At 47.1% G+C, this 18,249-nt stretch overlaps 1 protein-coding gene across 1 annotated transcript in view; it reads left to right on the forward strand.

Moving 5' to 3' along the window:
• Positions 1-1,820: 1,820 nt before the first annotated feature.
• SLC4A11 (solute carrier family 4 member 11) overlaps positions 1,821-18,249 on the forward strand; it is an 88,324-nt gene continuing 71,895 nt past the window's right edge. The window contains exons 1-2 of the mRNA XM_068679540.1: positions 1,821-2,237; positions 14,572-14,622. Coding sequence (XP_068535641.1) covers positions 2,012-2,237; positions 14,572-14,622 — 277 coding nt within the window. The 5' untranslated portion in view covers positions 1,821-2,011. The remainder of the gene's footprint in view (positions 2,238-14,571; positions 14,623-18,249) is intronic.

The following is an 18,249-nucleotide window of genomic DNA, read 5'->3' on the forward strand; positions in this document are numbered from 1 at the left end:
GCTGTGATTTAGGTGTCTCCAGGAAGCCCCAGTGACTGCAATCCAAAAGCTTTCTATTGCTGCACCTTGGGTGGCACTTCAGCTACCAAGAATGCTCCTTGTGCAAAACTACCTCTCCAAAAAGTCCCATTTCTGTATGTAGGGCTTCTCTGGAAGCAAACAGCTCTGGGATGCCTTAACGACTTGTCATCGTGAAGCTGTCATCCACTCTCTGAACGCACAGGCTGCTGCCAAGTGCCCCAGCAGATACCCAGCACGTGTTAAACCCAAGCTACCTTTGTGGCTGCTGCTAGAAGCAGCTGGGGCACGGCGTGATGCCATCACCGCTGGGGTTAGGGAGAGTGATGTGAAGGATAAACCACACTAAGGGTGAAAATTCAGAGCGTTGAGCCTGTTCCTCCAAGTTCATCCGAGTCTGAGTGGTGTTTCGTGACCCTGAGGTCTGCAAAGCGGCTCCTTTAGGAGTTTGTGATAGGATGTAGTGAAATGGGATTTTAATTTATCTTTTCCTCAGTGTGATAGAACTTTCTAAATATGATCTAGCATAAGCTCCCCATAAAGCCTTGTCACCGAGCACGGTGCCATGCTGGCCCGGGAGCAGAGCGCTGCAGGCTTCGGCATCTGTCAGTGCTGGCTTTGATATCAAAGAGCAGAGCTGTCACTTGTAACTTCATGGGTTTTTCTGTTCCCCCTTTCTAAATTCATCCTTGGCTCTGACTTGCAATTAAATTTAAAAAAGAAAAAGGCTGTATAAAGGGCTTCAGTCTAGTTCTGCCTGCCCCTTACTGAAGAAGGGTCTGCTGGATGGACCGGTGGGAGCTGTGGCTTGGGTAGGACACCAAGGGAACGGAGAGGCCACTTTGATTTATTATGGATGCTGTGCAGAGAAACTGCAAGAAATGGGGGGATAAAAGCATAAAAACCTGACATAAGCCACTGGATGGGGTAACACTGATGCTCTTTATACTGGGGCAGGAGCTTTTTTTCCCTGTGGGTGTTTTTTGGCTGCTCAGGTTTGGGGGACCTGATGTGAATTGCAGCAGAAGGGCTCCCAGGGCTGGAGCTGTGCACCCCTGTGGCTGTTCTGTGGTGTGGGATGGATGGGACAGGTGACGGCAGGAACAGAGGGGGAAAATAAATTTGAAACTGGTGGAGGGAAGATCTCAGCTGGGCAGCTTTTGCTTTGAGATGCTGAGAACAGCAAAGGTGATGGGGTGAGTTATTGGGGGTGCTACCTGCTGGTGAGGGCAGAGGAGTGGGAAGGAGAACTGGGAGGGGCTGAGGATGAGGAGGGGCTGAAGCTGAGCCCCCCTAAATCTTGGTGGGCTTCTAAAGATGAGGGTTGGTGAGGAGGGAGGTAGTGCACATAGGATTTGGTTGGATGTGCTCTTCTCTCTGGACTTCTTGGTGTCAGGGCAGGTGCTGGTACCCCAAAGCACTGTGGGCTGCTGCTTGGGCTCACCCCCATGGGGAAAAAAAAAACAACACCAAAACCACCCCGTGGGTGCTGTGTCAGGCTTATTTTTCATCTTGCCCGCTGCCATCTCCTTCTCCAGGAGTTAAATGCCTCCTCTCCTTGCTCCGAGCCTAATTGTGTCCCCGGGGTTTAGCACGCGTGTGTTTGTTTTATTCAACGCGCTGGCTGTTCCCACCGGAACAGGCTGATTTTTTTTCAGGGATTGGGATTTTTTTGCTTATTGTGCACAACAAGCTACAGCCCAAGATATTCATTGGGGGTGGAGGGAAGGAATTGTAGTAATGCCAATACTTCTTGAATATTATAAACCTGGCTTATCAGCCCGACGCAGGGCTGGAATTTGTCTCTTCCTGTGCTGCATCTCTGCTTTCTGAGAGACGCGTTTAAATACGGGCTGGAGACGCAGCCTTTCCAGTGTGCTCTGCTAGGCTGTGACAGCAGGAACGGAGCTTCTTGAGAGGCTCTTCTCTTTCCTTTCTTTGCATCAATTCCTCTCCAAAAAGGAACTTCTCGGGGAGAAGGCTCTGAGACTGCATGTCCCAACAGTACCAGCTGCAGGAGGTGAAGGGAGACGCGGTTTGCTTTGTACCTGGCTCTCCTCTCTTCTCCGTCCTCATGGAGCCAGCTTCTTTCTGCTACCCCCGGCTCACCTTCCTCCGCTCGCCCTACGGCCAGTTTGGGGCGAGCGCTGACTCTTCGCAGGATTTGGCCCCGTGGCCACAGCGCCTGGTGACGCAGAGATGGACCGGGGCGGTGGACGGTGCGTGAAGGGCTTGGGGACCCGAGGAGAGGGTGGCGTGGGGAAGCTGAGAAGCCCACCACGATTTGGGGGGGCTCTAAAGATGGGGTGATGGTGAGGAGGGAGGCAGTGCACCTAGGGTTTGGAGGATGTGTTGATGTGGTTGTTGGTGCGCTCTGTTCGCTGGGCTTCTCCTGGTGGTGCTCGCTTGGCTGCTGTCACCTCCACCAGGGAGCAGCTCCGCTCCCTGCTGCACCCTCGTCCCGGCAGGCTGGCCAGGGGTGCTGATAAACAACCTCGGCGCAGAAAAAAATTAAAAATAGAAAGCGATCTTAGCCAGCCTTTTGTTTCATAAGCTTGTTTGCTCGCCGAAATGAATCGGGCAGCGTTCGAAACCTGAAATACCTGCTGGAGGCTAGGAGGCTCGTCTCACCTTTAGGGCTGCGATGCTTTCAGCTCTGGCTTCTCAAACTGTTAGTGGAGGGATCAGGTGTGGGGATAGGTGATTTAAGCTCCTTTATTGTGAATTTTTCTTGTTACAAGAAAGTGCATTAGGTACATTAACCTGGTTCAGGACTGCATGTGTTGCATTATTGTGAATAATCTATTGGGGAAACTCAAAATCCTGCTGTGTTAGGAGCTGAGACCTCTTTGACTGCTGATCCTGAGGTTTTATGTTCTGCCGAAACTTTTTTAGGGGAAGGCATCACTCAGATATCACCCAGATCACTCTGAGATGAGGTCCCGAGCAGCCTGGTGCAGCTTTGAAGGTAGCATTGCCTGGAGCAAGCAGCTGGGCTGGGGACCTCTTGGGTCTCTTCCACCCTCAAATCCAACTTCCCTTACATCTTAATCACGAGCTGACCGTGCTGCTCCCTACCTGGAGAAGCTGTCAGGTGTCCTGAAAAAAAATAAAAAACCATGGAGGAGACTGGATGAGCAGTCTCAGCAGAGAGAATGCGTGGGAGGTGTTTAAAAACATGCACTGCCTGTGGTTTCGTGCAGCGGAAACAAGTCTGTAGCAGGGACCGGGGACGGGCGATGTGGCTCTGAATCCCGCTGCTGAAAGCGATGCCTCTTCCCCAGCTGTGCCCTGCCTCGCCTTGCCTCGCACTGGAAAGCCTCTGCTGCCTCCCGGTAAATATTGTGAGCACTGGGGATTTTTATTTAAATCGTGCTGATCAGTCGCTGGAAGGGATTGGGAGATGGAAGTGACCCTGGTGTTTGGAGAACTTGCTGTTTATCTTTTTATTTATTTTTTTTTTTTAGGGCTCTGCCTTTTCTAAGGCTGGCTTGATGTTGCTTTGGAGAGCTGATTTATTCCCCCCCTCCTTTTTCTTTTTTTGGCCAGAATAGACCATTCCCCTGTGGGCTTTAAGTATCCAGCGGGGGGAGACTTGGCTTATTGTTATGAAAATGTTGAATTGTGAGGAAAGTGAAGCAGTAGAATAGGCTGGAGGGAGGGGGAGAGGATGTGGCATCTTCCCTCCAAAGCTTTTTAGGCGCTGCTTAGCTGAATGCTGGGCTGACAGGCTCGGGTATAAAGCTTCTTGGATGAGGTGAGGTCTCTCCAGCTCTATCTTCAACTTGCTGTAATAGTGTGGACTTAGGGAATGAGAGCCAGGGCACTAATGAAGGCTCCTCGTTTGCTTCTGAATGCCTGCATTAACCCTTGCCTGTGCCGGTGAGCTGGATAGCTTGGGGGGAATAAAAAAAAAAAGAAATAAATTGGAGCCCAGCTGTGCAGTCAGGCATGCAGTGTGGTCAGTTCAGCATCTATGTCTTTAAGAGATTTGCTCCATCTACCTCCTGGCAGCAGCTTTCCCCCCCGCTTCATCCTGCATCTTCGCATCCTCTCGTTTCCCCTGCACTTCTGGCCGCAAGGTGCGGTATCTTCTCTATCTTCTTCTTGAGCCTGGTTGCCACAAAGCCTCATTTAAGGAGGCGCACGGGCTTCCTCCGCACAGCATCCAGCAAAAAAGCAGCGGCTCCGGAGCGTGGGCTGGCTTTAATCCTTGCCTTTCCTCCTTGCTCCCAGAGGCAAATAGCTGGGAGAGGATGCAGATCGGGGTGGCTGGAGGAGGAAAACCGAAGCCCAGCGTGGCTGTGCCGTGGCATGAAGTGAAGGCGTGAAGTTAGCGGCTCACTGGCATCTCCTCTTGGGGAGCCAGGGCTCGGAGGTGCCCGGCTGGGAGCTAATGGGTCGCCCTCTCACTCCACCCATCCGCCGCTCGCCAATTGGAAGTGAGGGAGAAAGATGCTCCGGATGGATTAATATTGGAGCTGTTGCACAAGCACGAGCCATTGCCTCCTCGGCCACCTGAGCAAGTGGTGTGGGGGGGTCAGGATTTGGGATCGAGCGTGCTGGCTCGGGGGGGAGCAGCGAGGAGAGGAGCGGGGGCTGTTTGAGTGTGAACAGCATCTCTGCTACAGAAGTAGCGCAGGTAAGTTGTGGTCTGAACGAATGCTGAAGCCCTGCTGGGTGATGCTTTTGGACAGGAAATCCAGAAAAGCAGCCCTGCCAGCTCTTTAATGATTTAATTTGCTGAAGTAAGGCAGGACTTGATGCGTTTTCAGCGGGCTTTGCTGCTTGGTGATGCTATCTGTTGCCAGCGCCGGATGTCTCTGTATTGCTGTGCTTAAGGATGGAGAAAATCTCCTGAATTCAGTTTACATCAACCAGCGTGCTGCCGTCCAGGGTTTGAATTTAGTTTTGAGATATGCATGGGGAGATGAGTGAAGATACCTCGCCTATTCTTTTTTTTCTCTGAAATTAATGCTGAAGCATCCTAACAGCCTGTCAGAAGGGCTTTGCATACTGATGCTTCACGTGGGGAAAGTGCAGCGCTGAGTGAAAACAACGTGCATGCATGTAATCTGCCTGAAATGCTAGCAAGCATCATCCCTGTTGCTGTAGCCATGGAAGCCATGTAGACGAACCGTAAACAGTGTCCTACTGAATAACACCCTACGTGCACTGTCAGTCGGCAATGATTTCATCTCTGGACCAGAGCATTTTTATTTTGGGTTGGTAATCCAGGGTAAAAACTGAGCTGGTGCTGCTGGATTCTCTCTGCCCTTGTTTGCTGTGTTGTGGCTCCTTGATGTAGAAACTGTACGGGGTGATTTGTGCCATCCTACCAAGCCTGTTGTGATTTGAAATCCCTTTGTGGAGAGGGCTGAGGCTGCAGAGTGCATCTTGACCACCTTTTCTATATTCCTTAGGCTGTTTCTGCTTTTAATCCCAGTGTTTTCTTACTTTGTCTGGCACCACAACTGAAAATATTAAAGTTTTGGTTGACCAGGTGGCTGATCACTGCTCTACTTCTGTCTTTCCATGTACAAGCACAGACCTGGGTTTTGATCCTGTGGCTTTGAGTCAGAGCAGGTCTCCTGTCCCATCCAGGTGTCCTTTGGGTGCTGGAGGTGGGACGAATTGCAGGATTAACTTTGGTGCAAAGCTTGGCCTTGCTGCTGCTGCCTCTAAGAGCTATTTTCTATCTCGGTGGCAATGAGATGGAGGATAAAAACTTTGTGGTAATGCACTTTGTGTTCCAAAACATGATCCTGGTCCCCTGGGGGGGATGCTGCACCTGCTCCTGGAGCAGCTCTTCCACCAGAGGAAGGTGGAACCGGAGGTGTCTGTGGTTACTTGTTTACACCTTGTAGCTGCTGAATTGTTGCGGTATTTAATGCAGATGAAATATTGCAGGGAACATCTGGATAGCTCTGAGCTGGTGAAATTTTAGAGACTCTTAACCAAGTTTGTGTTTTATGCAGTACCACTGTGGGTATGTGGCAGGTGGTGGCCTTGGGAAGGACCTCCCTGTCCAGGGAAAACATTTCAACAAAAACATCAAAAACACCTTTCCAAAACACCTTTCCCAACCTGTATTCAGCTCTGAACAAGGTTTGGGACCACTGCTTTTTTTTTTTCTTCTGATTAAGAGTTATGAGGTTCTTTTGATAGGGCTCTGTAAGCGAAAGAGCTGTCTGGAAAGCTGTCAGTAAGAGTTAAAGCTTTCTAAATTATTCAAATGCTTCAGGAAAAGTGTGCTGAAGCCTCAGCTGGTCTGTCCTTGGGTCCTTGCCAACTTGTGGGATCTCCGGAGGTATTTGCTTTCACTCCTCTCTGTGTAGCACTCCTGCAAGAAATCCTTGCGAGTCTTAAATCACATTTCTAGAGGGCCCAGCAAAACAAAACCTTGGGGGGAGGAAAGAATGATAATAGCCCAAATTCTTCATCTGGCAGCCAAATCCCAAAGCGTCCTTGTTCCCCGGCTCCTCGGCTTGTCCTGCTCACCTGCTAAATGCTGGCCAAGAAACCTGGCCGAGGAGGGGGAAGAGATCCCATCAGCAAAGCAGCTGCACGGCTCTCAGTTTACGGGGTCGTTTCCTCTTGCAGCTCACCTCTGGGAGGCACCCTCGGATATTAATTGCTTGGGGTGGGCTAAATTGTGATGAGTCAACCCTGGACAGCCTGGTGCTGCTGGTAAATCCAAGCACCACTGACACCAAAACCTCTTGTGCCCATGTTTTTTTTTGGGGGGGAGGAGGTCTCATTGCTGTCACTGCTGCAGCAGGCGATTTTTTATTAGGTGGCTTTATTGCAGTGGGTGCTCTGGAGGAAGCCAGGGAGGGGATGAAGAGGGGAATTTTTCAGTGCAGCAGCAAGGAAAATGCTTTTGCTTTGAAAGCAGACATCTCTGATCCCCAAGCTTGTGTGTGGGTGTGTGTTTGCCTGGGAGTGAGCAGGCAGGAGGGATGCTTCCTGCTCTATCCTTTCAATATCGTGTTTTCTATTTCCACAGCCAGCAACTGCGAAAATGAGTCCTGAGGTTTTGTGCACTGGAGTGACCGCGGCATGATTTAAGACCTCACACCACTTTCTGTATCAGAAGAATATCCAGCTCCTTGCATACGATCCCCAATTAAGTGCTTTAGTGCTCCCTGAGCTGTGAAGCCAGAAAGTCCTTTCCTGTCTGGATCAGGACCAGCATCCCAGGGTGGCCGTGCTGTGCTGGGCACTTTGTAGCTAGACCTAAATGATTCCTGCACCATCTAGGTTAGCCTAGATGTCAGAGGGCTGGTGGTGTCCTCCAAAACCCGAATAAATTGTTTTCTATGGGGATTTAGAGCTATTAGCCTCATGTCATACAGACCTCATGGGCTTAAAAATGGGAGTTTGAGGGGTGTAGGATTCATGTAAGGAAGCAAAGAGGAGGGTGCAAATCCCTTAGGGATGCTTCTTTTTGGGATGAGGGGTGCAAGTGGTGCTTTGCCACATTTTTGTGGCAAGAAAAGTATATTAAACATCCATGCTTGTTTTTTTGAAGTGTCCTTGACTGGCTGTGTCTATGAATAGGAAAACCAAGGCGGGTGTCCTTGCAGGTCCAGACTTCTTGGCTCAAGTAGCAACTGGCCAGTAGATCAGGCTGCTTAAGAACAGCTTCCTCCTTAGTGCCTGCTCTGACCCACGTCTTTGGAAAGCTTACCAAGGCGAAGGGGTTTGGAGTAGATTTAAATAGCCCTCGTAACAGCTGTCTTCAAGACTTCACAAGTTGATTTCTTGTGTTTGCAGATGCTGTGCTGAACAACCTGCTTAGGTAAAAGTCTCCAAAGAAAATCCCTGCTCTGTTGCATAGCCATGCCAACTCCTTCCATACCATACCAGCACCTGCTTTAAACCTCCGGGTGTGCTGTGTGGGGTGAAGTCTCCCAGACCGGGTGTGCTTGGTGTGCCGTGGCCATCCTGCAGCACCCAGTTGTGCTTTGGGGCTCTGCTTTGCCCTTCTCCCTGGTGATGCCACCAAGATGAGTAGGGGACAAGCAGAGGAGGGATAATAGGGCACCTGCATGTCTTCTAGAAGGGTTTATCCCTGTCAGTCTCTGCTTGGGAATGATGATGGGTGTCTGCAGTGAAGAAGCATGCGTGGTGTTTGCAGGGGAAGGGAGGCTGTCAGGAGGTCTTTAGTTGATCTTGGTTTTTATCCCTTCTAGGTGAAACACCCTAGAAGGCAGCTGAGTGCGGATATTGCCCATTTAATGAATCACCATTTCTTTTTTACCCTTATTGAGTTTATTATCTTGTCCTATGTTTTTGTGGCTGCAAACCAGTGCTTTCTGGGGAGAGATCTGTGTTTGGGCTTGTCACAGGCAGCAGTGTTCCTATAGCTGTACTTCCCAGCTGCTTTTTTTCCTGCCCAAGTATTAACAAGCATGCCTTACTCATCTTACAGTTCCTTGAATTACGGTGATTAGTTCTGAAACCAGGACTTCTGTGTTTTTGTTTTTTTCTAGTCTTTGTCACACCTCTCAGGTGTAGAGAAAATGGGTAAAATTTCAAGCTTTTGTCTTGTATGTGGATCATTATTGCTTGGAAAAGCAGTATATTGGCATGTTTTTTGTCTCTCTTTGCCAATATTAGGTGAGTTCTCACCAGCCTTCTCCAGCTGAAGTATTAAGGGCTGTGGGAAGGGCTCAGCTACTTAACGTGTAGATAGAAATGAGAAGTGGTAACTTCAGGCAAAACAGCTCTTCACATGCTGCTGTCCATCCGTTCTTGCTGACTTGAAGGGCTTTAAATAATTTGCAGCAGATGTCTCCACCGGGAGACCTCACTGCTTGGTTCTTCCATGAAAACTGCAAAGATCTTGTTCTGTAAGCATGAGTGCAGGGGAATCCTGCAATATTGATACCTTTTGAGCGTGATCAGTGAGTGTGATCGGAGTCGCAGCCTGGTGAGCTGGTTTTCTATTCCTCTGCAGTGATGCAGTGGGGTTACAAAAGGAGCTTGAAGCTTCCTCTTCCCCCAGCTGTTGTTAGTCTCTTACTTTATACAGAGACTTTCAGACTCTGCTACAGGTTCCTTTCAGTCAATGCTCCCCATAAATAAAAGCAGTCCCCTTCTGAAGGTTTCTCTTGAGATATTCCTTGTTTTTTTTTCTTACATCTAGTTTTCTGTGGACTTTCAGTGGAGGAGGGAAGCGGTATAACTTGGTGAGTAGGCAGGTGAAGCAAATATTCTCTCTCTACCCCAAATCCCATAAATCCCATGAACCTTGGTGCATCTCCCTGGTCACCTGTGAAGCTGCAGCCCCTTGTCTTGTGGTGTTAAGTCATGGTAGGGTGAAGAGAACCAAAGAGTAATGATTGAGCTACCTGTTAGTATTAAACTATGAGGTTTGGGGTAGCTTCGTATTGTCAGAATTAATCCTTAGATAACACCCTACACATCTAAACTAGGCTTGGCCTTGGATCTCAGTTTGAGGTAGGCAATCAGCTGCAAACTTCCCCATCATGCGGGGGAGCTGGCTCAACTATTTAGTGGTGGTGATGGATGCTTTTAGCATTGACGAACGTGTTCATGGAAGGAAGCCTGAAGTGGCTGATGACCTTTCTCAAAGCTAAAGCCCTGCGTGTCTTCTGGAAAGGACATTTATTTCCAGGTAAATGTGCTGTTTAGGGTGGCGTCATGCTGAGAATTGGTAATCCCTCCTGGGAGAAGACCGGGGAAGTCTGAAGGTTTTTCAGCTGACCCTTTAAGCAAGAAGTTAAAACAAACCGTCTGAAGTGACTTGTTTTTCTTTGAAATCCTCCTGAAGGCAAGAGGTGCGTGTAATGATGAGTTCCAGAAGTGTCTCTGGAGCAACAGCAAAACAGTACAGGAGGAAGGCTTGAAAGTGCTGGGGACTAGGGTATTGCAGCACAGGATGGCTGAAAGGTGCTGAAGGTACCTAGGATGTTCTCATCAGTACTTATTAACTAAATGTTCCAGATGTGCTCCATGTATTGACAGACCTAAGAGGTGCTGTCATTAAAAGGCTCAAAAGTGTTTTTTTTGTCTGGTTACTGTTTAAAAATTGAGTTGCTTTGAAATAAGTTCCAGTTATAACACCAGGACACCAGGATGTGGAGAGCTTTACTGGAGGGAAATCACAAATGCTGAGGTCTGTAGTCAAAATTCCCATGCTACTGACTTGTTTGAAACCTACATTTTGCTTCGGTAGAAGGCTTGTGCTGCAGAGCTGTTTACTTGGAAGATGCCAGCAGCAGAACACTTTAATCGAGTTATCAAAGTATCCAGAGAATGTGTTTTTATTTATAATCTGCTAATATTGCAAGGCTCAAGAGAGCTTATTACTAACCTTAAAACAAGAGAGTTAAAGCGGGTTATTAGGAGATCTGAGAGGCATCCCCTGCAGGAATTTAATAATGGAGGCTGGCATGGCAGGGTTTTGTCTGTTCCTTTTGTTGTTAAATGCAAATGTAAAAATGGTAAGAATGTAAGAAATCAGGAAGCACATCGACTTTTTGTCTGATGCTTCCCCCTGTGGATCGCTTGAGTCCTAAGACTGAGCACCTTAAGCTACAGCAAACTCGAATGTCCTACCAGTTAAAGTGCTCTGAGCTTCATATACCTCCCCCCAGTGGCTCTTTCCAAGTGATTACAGTGGCTTCGAGTCAAAGGGCAGTGGCTTCCTTTTTGAAATCTAAGCTCTTATCCCCGAGTCTAGAAAAATAAGCGCTGCTTTCCACTCTGCAGCACTTCACTGGGTTTTGCCTTTAAATTCAATGCTCACGAAGATGAGAAAACAAGTGTTTATGTGAAGGAGGGACTATGTGGTGATGCTCTTAATGCCTGTCCAATTTATTTAATGGATGTCTTTGTAGGGAGTAAGGTGGGGTGGCAGTAGAAGTTTGTCAGAGTAAATTAACTCTTAAAAATACTGAACTTACCAAAAGAGCTATATCCTGTGCTTTTGGGGAGGTAGGAGGTAGCATCCCTTTGGATAAGGAAAGCAATTGAAGAGTGCGGTTGTCCTTGTAGGTAGTGGATGAGAATGGAGAGCCTGGAGAGTGAGGACATAGTCCTCTTCATCAGATATTGAAGGCATGAGAGGCAATTTGCTGTGGTGTATATCTTAGCTCCTCAGGGTAATCTGTTCCAGCTTTGTCTATAGAAGCCTGTCCTTATGTCTTGCCGAAATTGCCTTGTTTGGATTTTAATTGCTGAAATCTAAACAAAAAAACAAACCTGGGGGAAAGAAACTGTATAAACATGGGTTTGCATCTGATGGAAGTGGCATGGGGAGAAAACCCTGCCCTGCAATAACAAAATGCTCACCAGCATGCAGGTCTGTTCCTCCAGCCTGCAAAGGTGCAGGGGCTGATTTTACTTCATGGAAACAAGTCTGCAACTCCAGACACACCCTGGAGCATTTTAACATGCATCTCTAATGTACCTGAAGGCTTGTCCAAGGCCAGGCTTCTTTAAGCTAAGCAAATGAATTAATTACTGCAGTGTTTTATTGGATGGGCTTTTGAATTTTAAGGACTGGAGGGAGGTGAGATGGGAAGAAATGCTGTTTTGTCTCAGGCTTTGGGTATGTACCTTCTTGATAGAGGAAAGATAACTCTGCTGTGATGTCAGTTGCGTGCAACTCAAACCCACTGCTCTATTCTTCAGGAAAACATGACTAAGGAGCCAAAACCTCATTAAAATCCCAAAAGCCTTGTGGAAGGAGAGGCACACGGAGCTTGCTAGCATGTTTGCCCTGCTGACTGCTGCTGAGCATCTACTGGAGCACAGTCTAGCTGGTTCTAGCTGGTGTTGCTCTTAGCTAGTAAGCCACAAATATAAGCTAGGCTTGCTTGTGCCAAACAGCTTGGAGAAATATGGGGTTGAAAGGGGAAGGTGATGTATAAGGAGAGTTGTCCTCCTCTCCCTGATATGTCTCCTTTATTCTGTGTGGTTAAATTGGATGGATCTGGGGATGGATCTCGCTTTCTGTAGATCCTCTGAGATGCAGATGGTGTAGCCCCCAATTTACCCTTCCTACCTCCACTTCTGCGAGCACGTTGACCTTTAAGCTAGTTCCATAGCTCCATGTGTGTCTGTTTTACACTTGTGTAAACACCCCATTGCCTTTTACCTCCTGGGCACGTTCCCTACCATGCTTGATGTCAATGTGCGTAGCCCCTTCCGTGGGGGATGCAGCAACTTCTGAAAAGGCTCCGCCACCGCTGTTCTGAAGCCCAAATCCCGTTGGCACTCTGGGATGATATTACGTATGGAGAAGGCAAATTACCAGGGCTGAACTTCAGCCAAGACATAGTAGGGTGAACGCCCGACTTTTTTTTTTTCCCAAACGTGCCATTGCATCTTTAATTACAAGGTTAAGACCTTTATTTTATGACTCATCTAAAAAAACACAACACAGCACCTCAAAATAATTGCCTGAGCATGTTGCCTAGGGGACTACTGCTCGTTTGTGACTCAGAGGAGTGAGTGCCACCTAATGAAACGGCACTGGTGCTGTAATACTCCAACCTTGCTCTTTTCATGCCTAGTCCAAGCAATGACCAAGCCAGTCTCCTGTGAAGACACCAGGTCAACCCAGGCAATGCTGCAGATGGGTGTTCCTGATGAATAAAGCACTGGGTGTTATCTGACCTGTACAAATAAGTGTGTTCAGCTAAAGGAAAACCAAGTGGCCTCATTCTGCCTACCGAAGGATGAGCATGTTGCTTCAGGCTCCCTCAGAAGCCATAGTAGATGTGAGGAATTGATACTCCATCCCAGGGGAGTGCTGGCCTCTGTTCCTTGGGTAATCCGTCTGGCGAGGAGGATTTTGTTTGTTTCTCTGAAATACGTAAATGCAATCATTACACAATAAGAGCCTCTTTAACAACCTTCCTTTGATCATTAGCATGCTAATCAGCCTGGATGGATCTTCTCCTTCCCTTCCAGGTGGAGGGAAACAATTGACTCGTGTAATGGGTGCCCCTTGGCCACGGTGCGTTTGTTCCTCCGGCCCATTGTTCTGGGATGAACTTGGAACATTATGTTTCTCTCTTGGACCAGACACTTGAATTGCCCTCGGATTTGTGTGTGTTTTCTTAATAGTCATCAGGGTGTCCCTCCAGGAACCTGTGCAGCTAATGCTGTCTGCTCTGAAATGTCTGAGCCATGCTGAGCTGTGACAAGTGTTAGGGCTGGAAGATGCTGTCGTCAGGGGTGTGACTCGTATCCGCCTGGTGCACAAAGGCTCCCGGTGGGCCAGGATGAATTGTAATGCTTGAAAATGTGACACCCTAAAGGGAGAGGGGAAAACAAGTGTGTATAACCCATAAGCCAAAAGTTATGGGGTAGAGATAGGGTCTTTGGGAAATAATCTCATACCTCAAACGAAAAGCAGGAAACCTAATCTGTAGAACAATAAAGCAGGCGAGACCTCTTTCCTTGTTGGCCCAAATTCATCCCAGGCTTGCGTAGGTAATGTTTGATTAGCCTAATGAAGTGGGGAAAGACGGAGCAAACCTATTCCTCTTTCTGATTGCATTTTGGCTGGGAAGCTGTGAATAGAGAGGCAGCATCCAGGAGCTGCCTTTGCAAGGGAGTGCTCAGGTGACCTGTAAGGCTTGAAATAGACCTTTATCAACTGGCTGTTAAAACAGGGCATGCACCTGTGTTTGAGTTGGAGTTGGTGTTTCCAGCTCATGCAGTCTGAATTGTCAAATACTGCTGGTGTTATAAGCAATCAGCCTGGGTTTGGCTACCAGACTTTGATTGCACTTGAAAGCAGGTGCTCCTGTGCTGTACGAACATCTTTGTAAATACCAAACTTCCCAGCACGAATTGCAGAACTGACGTGCTAACAAAGCATCCCAGGATGAATGAGGGACTTGGTCCTGGCGCTGCTGTGTTGGTGGATTTGCTCTTGGTCAGTCATCTCCCACTTGTGGTTTCCTTGCAAGACCCTCTTGGTGCAAATGGTGCTTCCTGCAGGACCCCAGTGCAGGAAGCAGGCAAAGGAAGGCTACAGGGTTTTGGTGCTTATCTTCAAGTGCCAAGAGCTGTTTGGGGGATGTCTTAATGACTAAGATTGGTAGGACAGGATGCAAAAACCTGTTCTTATCTGAATTGTGTTGTTTTTACTACCCAAAACTAGTTCTTTTTGATCCAAGTGTAAGACTGGACTTTATTATGGCTTAAATTTTTAAAAAGGATTCTCTTGCATGCTTAGCATCTATTATGTGTGCATGCATTTGCTTAGGTTCAACAGGTCACTGTGATACAATCAGGCTTGTCCTGATCTTTGGTCTTGCTGTTTTGTGGTCCCAGCCCAGGATGCTGAGAAAGCCTAACTGTTTTCATGCGGTAATTGCAACTGTATGGGATATTCTGGTAAATGCTAAAGTCAATAAACAAAAAGTTAAAAGTTGCCACATCGAGGAAAATTTTCTGCCTGTGGTATTTTGGGGCTCTAATCCAGGCTTAAAGTGAACTTAGCAGCGAGGTGAAGACGTTCAGCATCGTGATGATTCTTACGTTTCCTTTTTCTCTTTCCAGAGTCTCCACCAGCAGCGATGTCAAGAAATGGATACTTCTTTGAAGAGAGTGGCAAGTATTATTTGACTGACTTATGCCTTGTCTCACCTTATTGGAGTGAGAGCCGTGCCACAGGGTTAGCTGAGAACTCGAAATGGGTGATACAAAATTCATGTAGCTTAAGCAGCATGCGAACGCAGGCTTGCATCATAGTTGTGTAATCTAGTACTGGAAGCAGACTCTGCGTTTTTATATCCTGTAGATGGTCTAGATATTCAAAGCAGTAAATAATCACCTCGTGTTGTCAACGCTTGACTATTCTGGGTGGCTCCTTGCTTTTCCAGTTCTCTCAGGATGTTTTCCTGTAATGCAACCTGGCAAGTGCACTTGTTTCCCACTTTTTGGAGTGGAGATCAGATGTAGGTGTCAGATCTCTTTGGAGACAGCCTAAAAGCATCAGGCAAACACTGCATGGCTCCAGTAAATGCATCTTTTAGTGCAGAACGTCCCAAGGATTTCTTTTGAACTATGATTAGACTGAGGCATTTGGAAGCTTGTATTATCTGCCTTAGCAAAGGTGGCTGAGCTTAGATGTGGTACTGATAAGGGCAGAAATAGTGTACAGCCAAACTTGAGGTGTGGGAGGTTCCAATTTTCTCTGGTTTTAAAGAAACATGGGCAGGAGGTTGTTAGGGAGAGATCATCTTAAGATGTAAACCCAAGACCAGTCCCTGTGGGATGTGTTATCTAAAGGCATGGGGTTTCTTGCCCATGAGGATGTGGTGTAGTGCTCAGGATTGCTAAATGGGGAGAGCACAGGACTGAAATGCTCCGGTTATTTAGGTCTGGAGATGCTTGTAGCTGTCACAACACATCTTCTTCCAGAGGGCCAAGCCTTTAGGTTAACATCTGGGAAGGGGAGGCTGAATATCTGCCAGATGCAGCTGCAGTAGATCCAGCGTTACTATTGACAATCCTTCCTCTGGCACTGGCTCACTCATCTTCTGTCTTCTCTGAAAGTACTATATAAGCCAATTTCTCAGAGGAAAAAGGATGAAACTGGGAGCAAGTCCCATCAGCTCTAGCAAGAGGTCTCTTGAAAAGGCTGGGTAAAGGAACAGAAGGGCAGAAAGTAGTGCTTGAACTCCAGGAGGTTTTATTTCCTTGGTATTTGTGGGTTTCCTAAAGGCATGTGGGGTATGAGGTTTGGGTAGCCCTGCTTCTACCCTCCTTGGATTGCTTTTGTCCCCTTGGGATGTGGCTGGTGCTTTCTTGTGAAGGGGAATGTAAGAGGGTGATCTGGGCTGGAGCCTGGAGAGATGACAAAGCCTCCAGTTCCTGGCTGAGAGCTGTGTAAGGGCTTGCTGAGGGCTAAGGGAAAAACACAGCTGCGTTTGTCCTTCCCAATTATGCAACAATCTCCTGGATCCACCTATTTTACCCTAAGCCTTCCTGCCACAGAACACCAGGGTAGTATCTGTCCTAGCATCTTATGCTGGGAAGCTGCTGAGTGTCCATTTTCAGGCTGTAGCTGCCTCTAGCAGATGAACTCAGTATCTTCTCTTCCTCTTATTAAAGAAAAATATCAAACCCAAGCCCCAGCAGATTTCTGGATGTTCTTTAGAGTAAGTGGTTTTTGTGCATCTTGTGTAAAGCTCTTCTTTGAGCTCTGCCTTTTTTCAACTTGATCCTATGGCAGTGAGAATTTTTATTTTTGTCCCAGTTGTATTATCCAGCTCCTTGGTCTTGAAGGAGATGGCACCTTAAAGCTACCAGTAAGGGCTCGATGAAGCTGTGCCTGTTTGTTTTTTTTCCCTGTTATGCTTCTGCATGGATTGGGGAAAGGAAGGAATGTTGCTTGCAAGTTCATCTTCAGCCTGTGTGAGGTACCGAACCGTGTTGTGATTGAAAATACGGTGTATTTTCCTCACCCTGAAATTTGCTGTCTTTCTTGTTCCTCAGAGCCTTCTAGTCATTACAAACTGACCTTTTTTGAAAGTTCACTTGGTGTTGGGTGATGAGTCACCTTACTCTGCCTGGTTGAGCCGAGGGTTTGTGTTTCTGCACAGAATATGCAGGCAGCACATCCCAGGAGCTGCAAATGCGAATCCCCACATCCCTCTGCAAGGCGGCACCTTGGCTCGCTGTAGAAATTCAATGTGGATTTTTCGAGGGGTTGCCCAGAAACTTAACCAGGCCTAGAGGAAACCGCAGAGGAAGAAGTTACCTTTTCATGTCGTTTCAAAACAGCTTGTTTTGAAACTGGGGCTACGTAATCATCGAGCTGTTTCTTTGCACCACTTGTTTGGATCAGCCAGTTCAGTCCTGAGACCAGTACATGCTTTAAAATTCGAAGAAAATCCTATTTTTTTTTTAAAAAGCAACCCTTTGGTTTCCTTAGCACTCTTCCCTCACCTCTCAGCTGAGAAATCTCTCCTGATGCTATTGCTCTTTGCACAGCTGGGCTCTTTCCTTATCTCCTCCTGAGATCTCTCATACATATGGTTTTCAGTATCCTTCGTAATTAGGATGTTTTTGTTCCAGGCCATATCTGAGGCTCTGTTTGAAGACTGTGTCTTGCCAGCTAACTTTTTTTCCTTATTCTTGTTGTGTTCTCGGTAACAGCTGCAGCAATGTCAGACCTTAAAAGTTGAGATTTCAATTTTAGCTTAAATCATTATATGAGTTGCTGCACCAACACAATGCTTTGTAAGACTTGCCTGGATATTTGCTGTTCACAAAAACTTACCGTGGTATTTAATAATTTGTAGTTCTGTTTATTAGTCACCGAGGAGCTGGGAAAAGCCCAGGAAGGATTTTCTAGCAAACGGATGCTAATATATGACTACTCTGAAAGCTCAGAGGGGTTTTTTATAGCCTCCTGTCTGATAACTTCTTAACTGGCTAAAAATCTGGAAAGTTGATCAAAGGAGCCCGTGTGTTTAGTCACAAGTTACAAGTTTCTGGCGTACTGCAGTTCTCTGCTACTGCTGGAAGAACTAAGCTGAAAGCCATGGCTGTGTTTTTCAGTGCATTGCAGAAGGTAAATCCATGTGATATAGCTGGCAAGGAAAAGTCTGCCTAACATCTTTCTGTAGAGGCGATATTAGGATGAAAAATGAGGAAATCAGTTCACGTCTGCCCAGTTAGAAGTTTTTCTGATGTGAAGTGCGGTGACAGCAGGTATGTGTGGCAGTTGTTGGCCACATTTGGTTTTGATTCATGTATTTCATCAGACTTAATAGCTGTCTTCTGACAACAATATCTCACTGGGAATCTGTGTTTTCTACCCATTCTTTTATGTCTGGATTGAGCCTTTTTCCACAAACAAAAGAACCAAATCTGTCATTGTGCAGTAGTACTTCTTGGTGCGGACTGTGCATTTAAGTTGCTTGAATCATCAGCAAGGTTTTCTCAAATGAGGTTTGTTCCTGGCAAACTCAGGTGACTAATGAGATTTCGTAGACCCAATCCAAAGCTGAAGATAATGGGAATCCAGATGAAATGCAGCCCCACAATCCACACTAAGAATAACTCACCAAACTCTGAACTGTCCCCTGGCTGTCAACCTCCTGCACCTTCTTTATGAGGGGGTGGGGATGATGAGCAGCCAGTGCTCACTACAAGTCTATTAGCTCTAAAGGCATTGCTATTAGCTGCGAATGATTAAATTCTGCTGGTGTGTGATGAGCTGCTTAA

The sequence above is a fragment of the Anas acuta genome, chromosome 4 (assembly GCF_963932015.1).
Source record: "Anas acuta chromosome 4, bAnaAcu1.1, whole genome shotgun sequence".
In the NCBI taxonomy this organism is placed as follows: Eukaryota; Metazoa; Chordata; class Aves; order Anseriformes; family Anatidae; genus Anas; species Anas acuta.